Genomic DNA, 18,121 nt, shown 5'->3' with positions numbered 1-18,121 from the left:
GGATCCATCGTGAAGCAGATCAAGAACTGGCCTAATGTCTAATACAGTGGTACCTCGGGTTAAGTACTTAATTCATTCCGGAGGTCCGTTCTTAACCTGAAACTGTTCTTAACCTGAAGCACCACTTTAGCTAATGGGGCCTCCTCCTGCTGCTGCTGCGCCGCCGGAGCATGATTTCTGTTCTCATCCTGAAGCAAAGTTCTTAACCTGAAGCACTATTTCTGGGTTAGCAGAGTCTGTAACCTGAAGTGTATGCAACCTGAGGTACCACTGTAATGTCAAAAGCTCCAATTAAACATATGTCTGGGAGCAGAGTGGGAAGATATGAAGTTGCAACTTCTCCAAACTCAGGATTGGGCAGGGCGGCGACGGGGGGGTATAATTTCAAAACTTTCTCTTTTGCAAACAATTTATTTGTGGGGAAGCTGCTTATGGTTGAGCATTCTACAGGTTCTCTGTCCACAAGCAACTATTTGGTGAAGGAAAGGATGCCGTTGGGTGGGACATCAGGTAGGAAGGAGAATCAGTCAGTGAATCTCCTACATTATCCCGGGAAGACACACCGAGAACACAGTTGGGTCTAGATTATTTCACAGGTAACCCAGCCTAATATCTGAGTTTAGTTCCTTCCTGATGCACCACTGCCAGACAACCCCAGAAAATTTTGAGGCAGCCACAGTCCCATTAGATAGACAAATGGTCTGACTCAGAATTAGGCAGTTTCCAGTATTCCTGTGGTTTTCTTCCTCTCTTCTCTTGGCAGCTTCCTATGGTTTCCCCAAATTTGTTCAGGAAAGGCACAGAGACTCTTGAGCAGAAATGTGGGGCACCCACATGAATGCAGGAGAAGAGTAGGAAGACAAAGTAAATATTCTGGTAAGGTCTTGGTGGGGAAACAACAGGGGAAAGTGATACCTGCCAGCAAGTCCAGGTAACCTAAGAACCAACAGAGCTACAAATTCCTCTGTCATTTAAACCTTCCTTTGTGTTAGCTGCTCTCTGTTGTTCAGGTCAGGCCTCACCACAATAATGTAGCATTTAGGGGCAAAAATACAAGCCAGTAACCCAGCACCAGAAGCAAAGATGGAGAAGATCTCCACAGCCACCATGTATTTTCCTCTGGTGCTCAGGTAGGTAGGAATGAAGGAGAGCCAAACACTGCAGAAGACCAGCATGCTGAAGGTGATGAACTTGGCTTCGTTGAAAGTGTCAGGCAACTTCCTGGCTAGGAAGGCGACTGAGAGGCTGACAGTGGCCAGGAAGCCCATGTAACTCAAAACACAATAGAACATGGAGACTGACCCTTCATTACAAAGAAATATGATTTCTTCAGGCATTGAGTGCATGTCCACATCTGGGAATGGGGGAGAGTTTGCCAGCCAGAGAACACAGATCCCTACTTGAACAATGGAGCAGGAAAAGACAATGGAATAAGCCAGTTCTTTGCCTACCCATTTCCTCATATTGGATCCTGGTTTGGTAGCCATGAAAGCCAAAACCACCAATATGGTTTTGGCTAAGATGCTAGAGAGGGCCACAGAGAAGACAATGCCAAAAGCAGTTTGTCGGAGAAGGCAGGTCACCATATTAGGTTTTCCGATGAACAACAAAGAAGAGAGGAAACACAAGAGGAGGGAGATAAGGAGAATGTAGGTGAGGCTTCGGTTGTTGGCTTTGACTATGGCTGTATTGCGATGCTTAATGAAGATGCCTAGCACCAGAATTGTGATCAGAGAGAATAGAAGCACAGAGGATGTTGAAACAATGGCCAAGTTTTCATCAAAGGCTAGGAAGTTTGGAATCTTAGGAATGCATAGATCTTGGCCGCTGTTTGGATACTGATCTGCTGGGCAACTGACACATGTTTCCATGTCTGAAAACAAACAAAGAATGCATGACAATTTTAAGCATCCAATACTATTCTTAAGGATTTCCTCATTGAAATTTTAGCATAGTGTTTTCTATCTCAAAATGTTTAAGAACTTCTGTATGAAATCTGGAATTTTCTACATGGGTGACATCTTTTTTATTGGTTCCCTTCTCTTTTTGTTGTAACAACTTGTAGTGCATAGCAAAATTAAAAATACATTACTGCAGAAATCTTTGGAGCCCAGAAAGGCAAGATTAATGGGACTTTCAACCTTTTGTCAAACAACCTAAGTCTTTCAGGAGAGACCACCACTTCTATTCCACCCTAACTTTGTAGAAGTTGGAAGTAAAATAGATGACTTTCCATTTTAAAATATTTTTAATATGTTTTAAGGATGGAATTAAATTGATACTAACTATAAACAATGAGAACAACACATCTATTAAAGTTAAGCCTTCCCTCCTCCATCAGTTTAATGACAACAAGTTTGCCAAAGAGTTCAGAGCTTATTAAAATAAATTGGTATATCCTAAGATGCCATCTCCCACCTTTCTCATTTGAGATCATTCCTTCTGGACATGGATCACAATCATAACAGCAAAACTTCCTTCCTTCCTTCTTTTTCTTCCCGTATCCAGGATGGCAGTTGTCATTACATATAGAAAGAGGTGGCACCTATTCAAAGATATAGGAAGAGTTTAATATGAAGACAAGGTTTGGGTGAATTATTTCTGTTACTTCTTGTAGGGTCATTTGAGAAACTAGTACTAGGAAACCACCCCACGGCTTTGGGGTTGTAGTGTCCCAATATGGTTCATTCTGCTTCCTGTGCTATTTATTATTTCAATGAAACTGTTAGGAATAATATCCTAGAATTTGGCTCATGGTATCATCTGGATGCTGATGATGTGAAGTTCTACCTTTCCATTCCATTGGAACAAGAGGAGGTGGTGAAGGTGCTGGACAGGTGTCTGAAGACAGTGATGGATGGGATTGGGGCCAAATCCTTATAGCAGAGAAATGCCTTGGATGCGTGGTTCCTACATTTGACCTTTGCAGCAAGAGCTTCTTAAGTCTGGGACACTTCTTGATTCTATCTCATCACTGGAGTCTTAATTATGGAATTTCATGGCCTGCGCCGTTATTTCTGTACCTCAGTGAAGTCTCTGTGCCATTTGATTCTGTCCTTATTAATGGTGAACTCTTTGCCCTGTGGGGCCTGAGGATCCCACCTTCCCACTTTGACTCTGATGTACGATCTATTTGGGAATGTGACCAAGTTTGTAATATCCAAGCCAGCTGCCAACTCTCCATATTCATTGAATTTAATTTCATCTCCAGCACTGTTGTTGAACGAGATTCTCTGCAGGAATGAGTGGAGCTAGGTGGAAAGAGAATCAAAAGGTCAGTACAGCACTGTTGTTGAACGAGATTCTCTGCAGGAATGAGTGGAGCTAGGTGGAAAGAGAATCAAAAGGTCAGTACAGCATTCTAATAGTCTGATTATGATTGTTGAAGAGCTTTCCTAGATGGTAAAGGTAAAGGTAAAGGTAAAGGTACCCCTGCCCGTACGGGCCAGTCTTGCCAGACTCTGGGGTTGTGCGACCATCTCACTCTATAGGCCGGGGGCCAGCGCTGTCCAAAGACACTTCCGGGTCACGTGGCCAGCGTGACAAGCTGCATCTGGCGAGCCAGCGCAGCACATGGAACGCCGTTTACCTTCCCGCCAGTAAGCGGTCCCTATTTATCTACTTGCACCCGGGGGTGCTTTCGAACTGCTAGGTTGGCAGGCGCTGGGACCGAGCAACGGGAGCGCACCCCGCCGCGGGGATTCAAACTACGACCTTTTGATCGGCAAGCCCTAGGCGCTGAGGCTTTTACCCACAGCGCCACCCGAGGTAGCTTTCCTAGATGGTATTAAATCCCTTTCCTCTAAGAGTTAAACACTTCAGTTTACAATGGAGAGCATCCTTGTTTCAATTCCCCATATGGGAAGACTAGGAAAACATGAATCAGTGTAAATTCAACAGTTGACAGAATTCCATAAATAAATGTGAAAGATTTAAGTATATGGACTTGCTTGCTTGGGACATGCCATTGTCAAGATCCAAGAAAGGGAAGGAATTTGAGAAGTCAAGTGAGAGCTCATGACCTCATGTTCATGTCCTCAAACATCATGTTCCCTGAGCGTAGGAATGGAATATGAGAACATCTGACTGGACCTTTCATTAGTTTCTGCTGTCAAGATGTATGAGAAGGAGAAGGATGTGACTATGGCCTCACTGACTGCAAAGCTCCACAATTGTGCCCTGTGCAACAGGCGAAGCATTCTTCTGGCTATCTCTCAAAGTCTTTAGGCCTTGTACCATCTTAAGCATCATTCAGTGAGGGAGAGAAGGAAGATGAAGAGCCACATTTGTCCCTCGCCAGTAAGTACAGCAATTCTTAAGATGTTTTTTAAAAAATGGTTTTCTAGAGGTTATTCTGGCTTTAAATGATTTTGCTTGTATGTCCAACTGCCCCCTGTAAAATGTGAATTATCTGTAAGTTTGTTGCTTATGAAAGCCTGTGCCATCTAAAATCTGTTTACTATCATTATAAGAAATATTCTAAGTCTCTTTCTAATTTCTCAAGTCCTTTTCTGTTATTTCTTTACTGATAATTAAATGCTTACATAATGGATCAATGAAGTGAATGCTTTGTAAGAGAGAATGTTACCTGCCAAGGTTCTACATATTGAGGGGAGAGTTTCCCCTTAGCATCTCTACTCTTTTGGATTGCACCAGCCAATTGCTTGCTATTTAAGGCATTTGCCAAAGCATAGACAGCATTATAGATACTGTAGCTTTGCCCAGTCATGCTCATTTCAAAATATGGTGCAGGGAGGCTCTCCAGCATCTCCTCTCCAGTACATATGTGATCGTTGAATGTTGAGAGAGTGGAATTTGGAAGTGAACAACTGAATGCATCTTCCCAGAAATCTTGGATAAAACCATCTCTCTCTGTCCAATGAGGATATATATTCCGAAGAAAGTCTTTAAAGTTGTGAATCTCCTTGGAGTGAATTGCAAAGGATATAGCTCCATGGAGCACTTGTATATTAACATTTAATTTTTTTTGAAGGCTATATAATATGAAATCAAGTTGGGCTGTTGTAATCCATACTTTTCCTTCATGTGACTTCTTTTGAGGAAATAGCAGTGGGGTGAACTCCATTATGTTTAAAGCACTTGACAACCATATATTAAATCTACTTTCTCCATATACAAGAACTGCATTGGCTCTGCTGGTTTTGAAAGTTGGTAACAAAATCCTTGAGTCAAAAAGCATTTTTAGTAAGTTACCATTATAATGCAGATTGAGTTCAACTCTTTCTGTGAATGCTGAACAGATTCCATTCTTGAAAAACATGGGTTCAATTGTCTGCAAGAAATGTTCTCCAGCTTCATCAGCTGTAGTCATGAGCCCAACCCATTTCCATCCAAAATGCAGAAGTAACTGGATTATTCCCTGATACTGAAGGTCTTCATTGGGGACCATGCGGTAGAAAGAAGGGATCTTGGTTTGATCATTTATGCCTTGTTCAAATGAACCATATGAAATCTAGAGAAGAGAAAAGGCAACCATACCCAAGTGCAAAAAAATTCTCATGTTAATCAAATTTCTTGGAATATCAATAGAAAACCTCTGAATCCCTACTGTACAAAGTTTGGGGACAGCACCAACCTCAATTTGCATAGATAACAAAGACAATCTTGCTCAATGTTTTCTGCATATATTATTATTATTATTATTATTATTATTATTATTATTATTATTATATCATCAGATCTTCATACTTGTACACATTGATAGTCTCCAAGAACAGGGGAGCATTTATGCATTTATCATGGCTCATGTTAATATACTGCTAGGTGGGTGAATAAAAAAACTCCAAGGTGGAGGTGGAGCAATAGAAATTGTTGATCATGCTCTTTTGCTCTCTAACCTTTATAGCAATTGTAGAAAGAGGTTGATTCTCTATCTACTTATAACTCTCTTGGGAAGATATCTTGGGGAATCCTAAAGATCTCTATTTGATTGTATATGTTATTCTTCTCTGAGCACAATCAACCACATCATATAAAATATCAGTAACATACAGAAATACCATACCAAACACTTTCAGCCAAGGTTAAAACAACAAAGAATGAAATCCAACAATGCAGGAGAACAGCCCAATACTGACACCACTATATAACTCTGCAGAAGGCCAAATGCTGGAACAATAACAATAAACAGTGTTTTCAGTTAGCTTCTGAAAATTAATAGTGCTGAATAAAATCCTAGTTCCCTAGGAATGGAATATATTGATTTTTAATGGGAGGAAGTTTATTAGTTAACGTCTTGTGAATTATTTATGCATTTGTCTTTTTTAAAATGTTTTTTTATTAAAGATTTTCCTCATGTTTTTTTATTAAAGATTTTCCTCATTTACAAAAGCACATGCATTGTCTGTGTGAAAACACAACATGTTGTGTTTTCTATAGATCAGTTACATTTGTTGTGAGACATTGGTGTTATATGCAGTATAGGACTGGGAAGAAAATAGGCGGGGAGAGGAGAGAGGGTGTGGGGTGGTCAACCTTATGTTCCTTTACTTAGTGTATTCGTGGGGTTTTTATTTCAGTGACTATTGCATGAATAGTTTTTTTTCTTTTCTGTTCAAAACCCATATTCTACCTGTGGAATCTTGAAAAGACCTAAGACGTTTGCCATGCACCAGGAGGTATCAGAGCTGAGTCCCCCAATGACTCCTATGACATTTTTCTGGATGCCACACCTGTAGTTGGGAATAAAGTGATGTGATTTAAAGAGCAGGTCCAGGGTGGTTCGGTAGGTCATCTTTGAATCATAATAAATATCATAGATGTGGAACCCGAGAGACACATTGGGCAACATCCTGGGATTCTCGTTGATCTCATCAACAGCAAACACCAAAGCAAGGATGTGCTGGTAAAACTTTGTCATCACTCTGCAAATGAATTGAGTTACTGTTTAGTGGGAAAATTACAGAGTGCGCATAATCTAGATATGAGAGATTCACTTGCCTTTCTGTAAAGAGAGGACACAACCAGAAAGGTTTATACATTTTTTAGACGATACAGTCATACCTCATGTTACGTTTGCTTCATGATATGTTTTTTCAGGTTGTGTCCCGTGGCGACCTGGAAGTACCAGAAAGGGTTACTTCCGGGTTTCACCGCTCGCACAAGCGCCAAATCGCACCATGCACCTGCGCAGATACGGCAGGCTTTTCATGTTGCAAACGGGCATCCAGAATGGATCCCGTTCACAACCAGAGGTACCACTGTAGTATTATACCGCTGTTTCAGAAGAATATACTAAAGTGCCTGTGTGCCTGTAGATTTCTAAAAAACAAAGTTCTAAAGCTTTCCTTCCAAATCAGTCCAAGTTATATTAAGTCAGATATTAAGTTATATTAAGTCAGATATAAGGAATAAAAAAAATACAAAAAAATACTGGTTACTTACATTGGCTTATAAAGGAAGGCTTGGGAAGGGTGTATATTGAAGGATAAATTGGGGACGATATAACAGATATGAGATGCCATTGCACCAATGACCAGGTCACCTGGCTCATACCACTCGTGTGGAACATGAACAGGATGATTTGTGGTGCATTGAGCGCTTTGTCCTTGGGACACTATATTGGGGAGCAGCAGAAGCAGCAGGAGCAACATCCTGACGGCAAATATCCTTGTCTGCATTGACTCCCCTGCTTCTCTCTACAGTATTATTCCTCTCCTCCACCTGATCTGAACAAGACAAAATGGGTAGCAGCTGACCCTGTCAATTTGGCACTGTAAGGGACACGTATTCACCTTATTGTCAACTTAAAGACTGTCACAACAGAAAGCCTCGGATGCCAAACAAGATACAGTGATTTGATATGAAAGGGGGAAACTCATAACTGATAGGTAACAAAGCCCAGCCTCTCCCTCCTCCCTTACCATAGCTGCCTATGAAGCGCTGGGGAGCTTATAATCATTGCCTGTGGATCCTTTTTCCACTCTGACTTCTGGAGCCTTGGCCAGGTGAATTGATTATTGTAATTTTAATAATTACAGGGGAGAATATCAATTGTGCAATGCTTTTGGAGTCTATGGCGTATAAGCAGTAAGCAGTGTTTTTTTCTGATGGCACTCAAGGTTATGTAGTACCGGCACCTGTTTTCCCGGGTGAAAAGCGCTGGTTAAAAATGTGGCATTTAGTGTAACAACCTCATGGTGAGTGCACTATTTTTCTAGAAGAAAAGCACTGGCAGAAGGGGAACTGCCAATGTAATCATATTTGTCACACTATAGAATCTTAGATAAGGAATGAACCTACAGTCCACTCCCTATGAACGCCCTCTTATTGCAACATTAATCCTGTCCCTTGCTTAGGAAATAGCAAGGGAAATAAATCAATATAATTTATGAACACATGTTTGCCTGCATCTCAGCACCTCTACTCTGAGGGGAATTATTTGGTTGTCTCCCTGGAGTCACAGGATGTTTATAAAATGTTTTCTCTTTCCATCCTGCCCATGTTCAACATGCACAACAGGAGAGTCTCCATAAATTCCTTCATGACGATAAAGTGATCAGCTGCAATGGATTAAAACGTAGAAGGGACTTTCAAAGGCCTTGATATCAGATGTACCCATGGTGGAATTTCTGTAGTCCTTTGGAGGAAAGGTAGCTTGGATGACTCTTCAACATATTTGTTTTGTTTTGTTTTGTTTTGTTTTACTCTGACAAACTGAGTAATGTAAATCAGATTCAAGGTTGTTTTTGTGTTAACATAGGGGTGCAAAAGTAGTGTTTGTTCATCAAGTGTGGTTCAGAGATAGTTTGAAAGGGATTTTAAGCATAAGATAAAGGTAAAGGGACCCCTGACCATTAGGTCCAGTCATGGCCGACTCTGGGGCGCTCATCTTGTTTTATTGGCTGAGGGAGCCGGCGTACAGCTTCTGGGTCAAGTGGCCAGCCCAACTAAGCCGCTTCTGGCGAACCAGAGCAGTGCACAGAAATGCCGTTTACCTTCCCACTGGAGCGGTACCTGTGCACCTATTGCTTCTGTGACAATGCTGGGGAATTCTATTGCCGGAGCCTTCACTCAAATCTGGATTTACTTGCAAAAAAATGGCTTGGACTCATGTGAACACATGATGCTGCCTTCTACTGAGTCAGAAGCACATTGATCCATCTAGCCCAGAATGATCTACTCTGAGGCCCCATCTACACAGAGGGGTTTAACACTCAATCCCAGGGAACTCTGGGAATTGTAGCTCTGTGAGGGGAATAAGGGTTTCCTAACAACTCTCAGCACCTTTAGCAAAAACCTGTAGCAGTTTCCCTCAGTATAAACATATCTGCAAGCCATTTCCCCTTATATAATGCATTTTTGTAGGTTATTTTCACAAATATATATATATATATATTAATGTTAACCTAGCATGTGCATTGTTGTACACATTACATGGCAGTATTTAGGGTTGCCATATTTCAAAAAAGTAAAATTCCTGAGTTTTTGTTGAGTTTTTTGGGGGAACAAACCAAAATTGCTGGGGAAACACCTCCCCCCATAGTGATTTTTAGCTTTTGGAGCTGTTTCTGCTGCTTTCCCCATCACGCTTTCCCAGACATTTCCCCAATTCTGCAAAAATCCCCCCTGACACCATTTTTACACCCGAAAACTAGGACATGTCAGGAATTTTTCTGATGTATGGCAAATCTAACTGCATTGCAAAATTCAGAGAAGTGAGAATTTTGAATGAATGGCTGCATTTTGGTTTGTGAGTTGTGCTGGGAAATGTAAATTAGGTAGGTTTGCCTTCAGATGTGAACTGAACCAAATTTCTCCTCCATTCCTAGAAGTAGCCTGTGCTCAATTTGCCAGCACCTCTACTATCACCAAACACCCAATCCACTTCCATCGTCATGCTTGCCTACACCCCATCTCATCCATCAAATGTACCTGCATCCAATATTTCTGCTTATTAAATCCTGCTCATTGTGTTCTGTCCAGTGCTCAGTAAAGGGATGGCATAGTGATGTGTATTTAACATTTCTTTCTCCGTTTTTTCTAATGGCAGCTGTGGGGGAAGAGAAGAATTTCTGCTTTTGTTTGATCTTCTTGCTTAGGTGCTATACCTTCTTACTTAGGCTCCCATGATCTGGAACACAACCACAATTAGATGAAGAAACCCAACCTGACTGTGGGGATTCAGTTCACTCTCTCTGGGTTTTCTGATGTGCTGGAGCTCCAGCTCCTCTTTTTCCTGCTCTTCCTTTTCATCTACATGTTGACTCTTCTAGGAAACATCCTCATATTCCTCACCATCTGGTTCAGCCCTGTGCTCCATTCCCCCATGTACTATTTTCTTGGCGAGCTTTCCATCCTGGATGTACTTTATTCCAGCACCACCGTGCCCAAGATGCTGACCAGTTTCTTGACTGGTTCCCAAGCCATTTCCTTTGAGGGCTGTGTGGCTCAGCTCTATGCCTTCCACTTCTTTGGAGGCACCGAGTGTTTCCTGATCACTGTCATGGCATATGACCGCTATGTGGCCATCTGTGATCCACTCCACTACTCTGGGATCATGAGCAACGTGTCTTGCATCAGACTGGTGACTGCAACCTGCCTGGTGGGGGCACTTCATTCGACTCTTCAGACTGTGCTCACGTTTCGCCTCCCTTACTGTGGGCCTTACAAACTTGACCACTATTTCTGTGATGTCCCGCCCTTACTGAAGGTAGCCTGTGCAGAAACCTCTCTGAATGAGACCGTGGTCACAGTGAACATTGGTGTTGTGGCACTGAGCAGCTTTGCTTTGATCCTTGGTTCTTATATCCGCATTGCCACCACAATTCTCAAGATGCGCTCTGAGGAAGGGAAGAGGAAGGCCTTCTCCACCTGCGCATCTCACCTCACTGTAGTCCTCCTCCTTTATGGCCCTTGCATATTCATTTACATGCAGCCATCCACCAACCACTCTGCCCTGAACATTGTGGCCCTCTTTTACACATCTGTGACACCTGCCCTGAACCCCATCATCTACACCTTGAGAAATGAAGAAATCAAGAAGATGGTGAAGAAACTGGCATTCAAGAAGGTGTTTTCTTGAAGGACAGCAATGTAGCTTCTGTAGACAGAAGCACCATGAGTTGGGATGAATTGTACCTCTATGAGCTGTAGCCACTGCTAGTCTTGCTCAGAGTAGAACCTCTGAATGCCAGTTGCTGGGAATCACAAGTGAGGAGAGTTGCTGTTGCGCACAGATGTTCCTGTGGGTTATTGGTTTGCCATTGTGAGAAAGACTCTCCTCCTGCAAGAGAGGGGGGTGGTTGTGGTCGGGAGCCGGACTCCACCTTAAGCAGGGGGCGTTAGCCCCCTGCCTCCCACTCACCTGGCTGGCGCCCACGCCAACGGGCAGGCACCCAACCAGGTGCCTACGAGGGGGCGTGTATAGCAGCCTAAATTGCTGCAGCGCCAGCCTTCCGGCCTCACTCTTTGTCGTCCCGTTGCGAGTCACCCACCCTCCACTCCCTTAGAGCTCAGGGTCTCAGTTTCTTTTGGCCTTGCTATGGACCTTAGGTTGGTCACCCTGGTTATCTGGGGGGCCTGGTAGGAATTTTTCCATTTGGCATTAGGCTTTTTGGTTTTTTCGCCTACCTCGTAGCAATCGTCACAACTTTCGTGGTATTGGTGGGTAGGTTAGGCATTGGAATAATGTGCTGTGGTGTGTCGAAGGGCTAGGTGTGGCCATCGCCTGCGCCTTCAATTTTTGGGTATTCCGTTAAAGGAATCCGGTGGTCGTGTATTCTGTCTGATGTCTGCGTGGCGGGAGGCCATGGCACGACCCTTGGTGACATCAGGGGAGAGCTTATAGTTGGATTAGCATCAACAGGCTCCACCTACTGGTGAATAAACCCCCCTTGTTTCAGACTCACCCCTCTCTGAGGGGGTGGAGTCAGCTGACGTAATCCAATGCCTAAGCCAATACCTTTTCACTTGCTGTAATCAATAAAGTTGTGGCCTTTTCTTGCCCATTAACCTTATATCACGTGTCCTTGTGTTTTCATTCCACTATGCGGAGATTGGGTCCTTGAACCACAACAGGATGTTGGGCTAGGTGGGCCTTGGGTGTGATCCAGTAGTGCTCTTCTGATGTTATGTTCTTAATGGACATGACTATATTTGCTCCAGTATTTTTGATGGGTCTATTCTGAGCATAACTTTGTTAGATACAATCCTATGTTTATTTGTGGGGGATAGCTGTGCCATGAATTCTACTCATGTTGATCCAGAGCAGAACTCCAACGTATAGTTAGCAGAGTAAAAACTTAGTTGCAGGATTCCCCAAAAATAGACCAGAGGCAATTAATATTTCATTCAGCAGAGCTTTATGGCTACTGAAGGCAAATGAGCATAATGGTCACAAATCCAATACAGTGGTACCTCGGATTACATGCACTTCAGGTTAGATACGCTTCAGGTTACAGACTCCGCTAACCTAGAAATAGTACCTCGGGTTAAGAACTTTGCTTCGGGATGAGAACAGAAATCGTGCAGTGGTGGCACAGTGGCAGCAGGAGACCCCATTAGCTAAAGTGGTGCTTCAGGTTAAGAACAGTTTCAGGTTAAGAACAGACCTCCAGAACGAATTAAGTTCTTAACCCGAGGTACCACTGTACATTCAGGATTGGCACTGTCCGTACGAAATCCAGTTGCAGCAGACTTAACTTAAACTTACAGTAACTTATAATAAGACTGAAACCTTAACACTAAGCATACTATATACAGAACACCATACCAGAAGGAAAGAGAGATAGAAAGGTGAAACCCAGGCTCCTTCTGGCCTTATTATTATAGTCAGCATGACCTTGACAGAAAGAGATAACTGAACCATTTTAAGCCAGCAGTACTCAGCTTCTCTGAAGGAATAACCCAATCATCAGGAACCAACATTTCTTCTCCTCCCCCCCCCTTTATTTTTTCTTCTTTTTTCTTTTCTTCGTTTCTTCTCTTTTGTTCCTATTTTCACATATATGTGCTTATTTGAAATATATATGTATGTATTTGTAACATTTTGCTTATATTTTGTAACAATTATGTTAAATAAAGAATAAAATTATCCAAAAAAATAGAAAATGCAAAAAAACAACAACACAACACCACTTTATTTTTCTGTTATTAAACCTGTTCTCATTCTAAAATGTTATTTGTTGTATTTTATGACCGAATGGAGTAAGACCAGGTATCTGATGAAATCAGAAGTCCTTTGGAGAGATAAAATACTGCATGGAAACAAATACAACAAAAGTCTCATTTCTCACTGGTAGTTATTATTCTGCACAAATGATGCAAACACCAGTAATTGCTCATTAAACTTGGTGTGTAGATCCTTTAAGGTACTTTTCCTTGGAGTCACCAAACTGATGTCAAAATATGCTTGGGGAGAATTCTCGACTCCCATGATGAATAAGAACCAGAGATATGGTGAGAAGAGGGTTCATAACTCCCCCAGCTGGTGTACTCAAACCAACCTTGAAATGTGGCTGAGGAAGACATTTGTTTTGTCCTTGTACATTCTTGAGCTTCTCGTTGAAGCGTCTTGCAACTTCTGAAGAAGATGCAAACACTGGCTCCTTCTCAAGGCAGCTAAAGAAGCTGCATGGGTCATTGACTTGGATCACCCCTCTCTAAAAATACAGGGAGATCTATTTGTCAGAGTATTTGCAAGATGCAAGAATATTGTGCACGCGAATACAACTAATCTGACATTCAGTTTTACCAACAGTTCAAATCCTTCCAACTGGAAATTTCCATAGTTGAGGGACTCATGTTCTTGTAGATCACGTATTGACTTTGATGCAAGAGTCATTGTCTGGAGACATCCCAGAGCTCTTATAAAGACAGGGAGATCTTCTGTCAGATAGATACAACTATGTTCTGCATTTGAAGGCCAATGCAACTGATTTTTGCCGGCTTATTTGTGGTTCAGGTAAGTTCAAATACTGCCGATTGAAAAGGTCCATAGTTAAGAATCGATGTTCTCATAGCTCAGTATGACTTCAAGAGGGCTATCTCCTCAACCCAGATATTTCAGGGTGAGAACACACCTGATCTGCATATCACTCCTAATTTGATTAGGGAGACTGTGCTGTGGGAAGTGGCTGTGGGAAGTGGGTGCTGGAAGAACAGAGAAGCAAACCTGCCTAGTTTCAACTTCCTGAAATAAAAAGTGAACGAAAACACAGCTACCCATCAAAATTGGCTATTCTCTGTATTTCACAATGCTGCTCTCTAAGCAAATGCTGTGTACAAAAATGCACATAATAGGGGGAAGAGTGCATAGAAATGCATATATTAGTGAAATCAATATACAGAATGCATTATGTTAGGCAAAATTATTTGCCAAAATGTGTCTATTAGCCATAATTGCATGTAGAATTCTGACTATATTGGGAAAAATGCCGGTGAATTTCCATGAGGATTTTTTAAAAAAGGAAATTGATGTGGAAATGTGGCAAACTTGATTGGAAAAAATGAAATGGAGATAAATCAAAATGGACTGATTAGTTTCTCCTCCTCCTCCTCTTCCCCTCCTCAAAATTCTCATTTTCTTCCCACATTCAGGTGTGTGCCATTAACAACCACAACAATCAATTGAAGGTAGATGGAGAAAGACAACTTCACTCTTGTGATTAAATTCACTCTCCTGGGTTTCTCTGAAGTCCAGGGTCTTCAGATCTTTTTCACTCTCTTTCTTGCCATCTACCTCTTGACGTTGCTCGGGAATGCCGTCATACTCTTCACAATCCGCCTCAGTCCTCAGCTCCACTCCCCTATGTACTACTTCCTCTCTGAACTGTCCCTCTTAGATGTATGTTACTGCACTACCACCGTTCCGAAGATGATGGCTGGATTCATCAATGGCTCTCAAAGCATCTCTTACCAGAGCTGTGTGGCTCAGCTTTACTTCTTCCACTTCTGTGGGGGCACAGAGGGCTTTCTCCTCACTGTCATGGCCTTTGATCGTTATGTGGCCATATGCAACCCCCTTCGCTACTCTTCCATTATGAGCAAGATGGTTTGTGCCCAGTTCATGGCTGGAACGTGCCTCGTCGGGACCATCCATTCCACTATTCAGACCGTCCTCACTTTCCGTCTCCCTTACTGTGGCCCTTATGAGCTTGAGCACTACTTCTGTGATGTCCCACCTTTGCTCAAAGTGGCCTGTGCTGACACATCGATAAACAAAGTTGTCATCATGATCAATGTTGGCGTGGTTGCCCTCTGTTGCTTCATCTTGATCGCGGGCTCCTATGCACATATTGTTGCCACCATACTGAAGATGCGCTCGGAGGAAGGAAAGAGAAAAGCTTTCTCCACCTGCACAGCCCACCTCATCGTGGTCTTGACTCTCTACGTCCCTTGTGTCCTCATATATTTGCAGCCAGCCACAACCAACTCGGTTCAGAAGGTGATGTCCATTTTTTACACAGCTATCACCCCTGCACTAAACCCCATCATCTATTCCTTGAGAAGTGAAGAAATCAAAAGGGCAATGAAGAAACTTGTATTTAGGAAGATATCTTCCTGAATAAAAGGGAAGGAATGAAGGAGAGAGAGAGCTTGGCAAGTGGTGAGTTCAAGTAAACTGGTCACTATGTAGCCCTCGTTACCAGTAGCCACCAATTGCTGTATCCTCCATCAACTTCTCCAATCCTATTCTAAAACCATCTTTGTTGGTGGCTCTCACCATGTCCTGTGGTAGCAAAATTCGCAGTCTAATGGAGTGTATGGGATGATGAATACCCTTCTTCCATCTTGAATCTCTTTGCTTTCAGCTTCGTTCCATGGCCCTGGTTCTAGTACTATGAAAGGGGGAACAAACTGTTTCTGGTTCAGTCATAATCTCTTGACCTGACCTACTTCATGGGTTGCTGTGAGAATAACGGCGGTGGGATGTTTCATCCCTTCCACCCACCCACCCACCGTTTTTTGTTTTTGTTTTTTGAAACTGAATCTTCCACCTGCCTCTTTCTACACATCCCTGCTGGAACACTGAGGTCTTCAGGGGAGTTATGGTTATTTGTCTCCAATAATTTGGTGGCACAGCCCATATTCATGAAGCATCATGCATTCAATATGGTGGGTTCAATTTTGTGGAACGCCCTGCCAACTGAGATGAGACAGGGCCACTCCCTGATGGAACTTCTGGAGACTAGTCGGTAACTTTTTATTTCAGTAAGAATTTAAGGACATTTCTGATTTTATAGCTGGCTTGTAATGGAGTTTGTCACTATTGTATTTGTTCAGCTTATTGTACACTGCTGAGAGACAATTGCAGTTAAGTGGTATAAATAATAAATAAATAACCTGATTAATCCAATTCTGCATTAAGACATCTAATTGTATCTTGGCTGTCCCTGGCACAGTATCATATGTGCTAAAATTCAAGCTCTGCTCTGCTCATCACCTATCATCTTGCTGCAAGTTTTGCTGCTGTTTATGGGTCTGTTTATAGATTATTGTATGACTTTTATTGTAATGTACTTTTCTTTTTTATTTTGTGTCATGCTTTATGCTCTCAAATTCTGCAAGTTGCTTGGAGCTGCCTTATGTGGGTAGCAACTAATAAACTGAAATAATAATAACAATGGCAATGTTGTAAACCACTGTTATATATATTTTTATACAGATAGATAGATAGATAGATAGATAGATTGTGGTTCGAGGACCCGATCCCCGCTTTGTGGAATGAAGACACACGGACACAGTGTATAAGGTTAATGGGCAAGAAAAGGCCACAACTTTATTGATTACAACAAGTGAAAAGGTATTGGTTTAGGCATTGGACCACGACAGATTGACTCCACCCACTCGGAGAGGGGTGAGCCTGAAGGGGGTTTATTCACCAGAAGGTGGAGCCTGTTGATGCCAATACAACTATAAGCTCTCCCCTGATGTCACCGAGGGTCGTGCCATGGCCCCCCACCACACAGGCATCGGACAGGATCCACGACCGCCGGATTCCTTTAACAGAATACCCAAATTTGAAGGGGTAGGCAATGGCCACACCTAGCCCTTCCACACACCAACAACACATTCCAATGCCTAACCGCCAAATACCAAGAAAGTTGTGACGATTGCTATGAGGCAGGCGAAAAAACCAAAAGGCCTAATGCCAGTTGGAAAAATTCCTACCAGGCCCCCTGGGCAACCTGGGTGACCAACCAAAGGTCCATAGCAAGCTCAAGCGAAAAGCTAAGCCCTAAGCCCTAAGGGAGTGGTGGGTGGGTGACTCGCGACGGGAAGGCGAAAAGTGAGGCAGAATGGCTGGCACAGCAGTATCTCCAACTGCAAACCACGCCCCCTCCAAGCCGCCCGGTTGGGCACTTACCTGTGGGCGTGGTGCGCCAGCCAGGTGAGTGGGGAAGGGGGCATAACGCCCCCTGTGTGACGCAGAAATCGCGTCCCGCCCACAACACCTCCCCTCCTTGAGGAGGAGAGGCCTAACAACAACTCCTTGTGGTTGTTGCTATGGGAAAACTATTAGGAGTCAGAAACTCTTGCCAATCTACCAGAAGATCTTCCTTTGCCTTCTGCTCACCCCTGTTTATGGATTTTAAGCCTGTGGGCCATAATTATATTGTTTATTGTTGATTTTATGTAAGCCACTAGACCTTTTCAACTGAATAAAGGGGCAAAAGTGCTGTAGGTCTACATGTAGTTTGGTGGGTAAGAACATAAAAGCCTGCTGGATCAGGTTCATGGCCCATCTAGTCCAGCATCCTGTTCTTGTAGCGACTAACCAGAAGTTCGGAAGAAATCGGCAAATGAAACCAAAGCACACAAGCACTCTGTCCCCTGCTGCAGTGTCTGGCAACTGGTATTCAAAAGCATGACTGCCTCTGACTATGGAGGAAGAGCATAGCTATGATGGCTAGTAGATCATAGTCTTATATGCTGTAAATTTGTCTAATCCTCTCAAAGCCTTCCATGTTGTTGGCCATCACTGCCTCTGGTGGCAGCACTTAATTTTTTATAAAATACAATTTTTATGACTTTTTCATTGATAACACTCCAATTTGGGCCACATTATTACAATATCAAATCGTGCCAAATCATAATACAATTTATAAAGCCAATTAAAGGTAAAGGTAAAGGTACCCCTGCCCGTACGGGCCAGTCT

At 42.7% G+C, this 18,121-nt stretch overlaps 3 protein-coding genes across 3 annotated transcripts; 2 read left to right on the top strand and 1 right to left on the bottom strand.

The window, feature by feature from the left end:
* Window positions 1-971: 971 nt before the first annotated feature.
* On the bottom strand, window positions 972-5,410 carry LOC114583472 (vomeronasal type-2 receptor 26-like). Its single transcript, XM_077917998.1, has 4 exons — window positions 4,589-5,410; window positions 3,024-3,251; window positions 2,419-2,545; window positions 972-1,873 (listed from the first exon to the last, which is right to left on the bottom strand). Exons 1-4 carry the CDS (start codon window positions 5,408-5,410, stop codon window positions 972-974), a joined length of 2,079 nt encoding a protein of 692 aa, XP_077774124.1.
* Window positions 5,411-10,114: 4,704 nt separating this feature from the next.
* LOC114583473 (olfactory receptor 10G7-like) lies at window positions 10,115-11,044 on the top strand. The gene has a single exon (XM_028704791.2). The coding sequence runs from the start codon at window positions 10,115-10,117 to the stop codon at window positions 11,042-11,044; it is 930 nt and encodes a 309-aa protein (XP_028560624.2).
* Window positions 11,045-14,599: 3,555 nt separating this feature from the next.
* LOC114583474 (olfactory receptor 10G4-like) lies at window positions 14,600-15,526 on the top strand. Its single transcript, XM_028704792.2, has one exon. The coding sequence runs from the start codon at window positions 14,600-14,602 to the stop codon at window positions 15,524-15,526; it is 927 nt and encodes a 308-aa protein (XP_028560625.2).
* The last annotated feature ends 2,595 nt before the right edge of the window (window positions 15,527-18,121 follow it).

Source organism: Podarcis muralis, chromosome 13, assembly GCF_964188315.1.
Source record: "Podarcis muralis chromosome 13, rPodMur119.hap1.1, whole genome shotgun sequence".
NCBI lineage: Eukaryota > Metazoa > Chordata > Lepidosauria > Squamata > Lacertidae > Podarcis > Podarcis muralis.
Note: the sequence above shows the minus strand (reverse complement) of the source record. Positions and strands in the feature narration are given on the sequence as shown.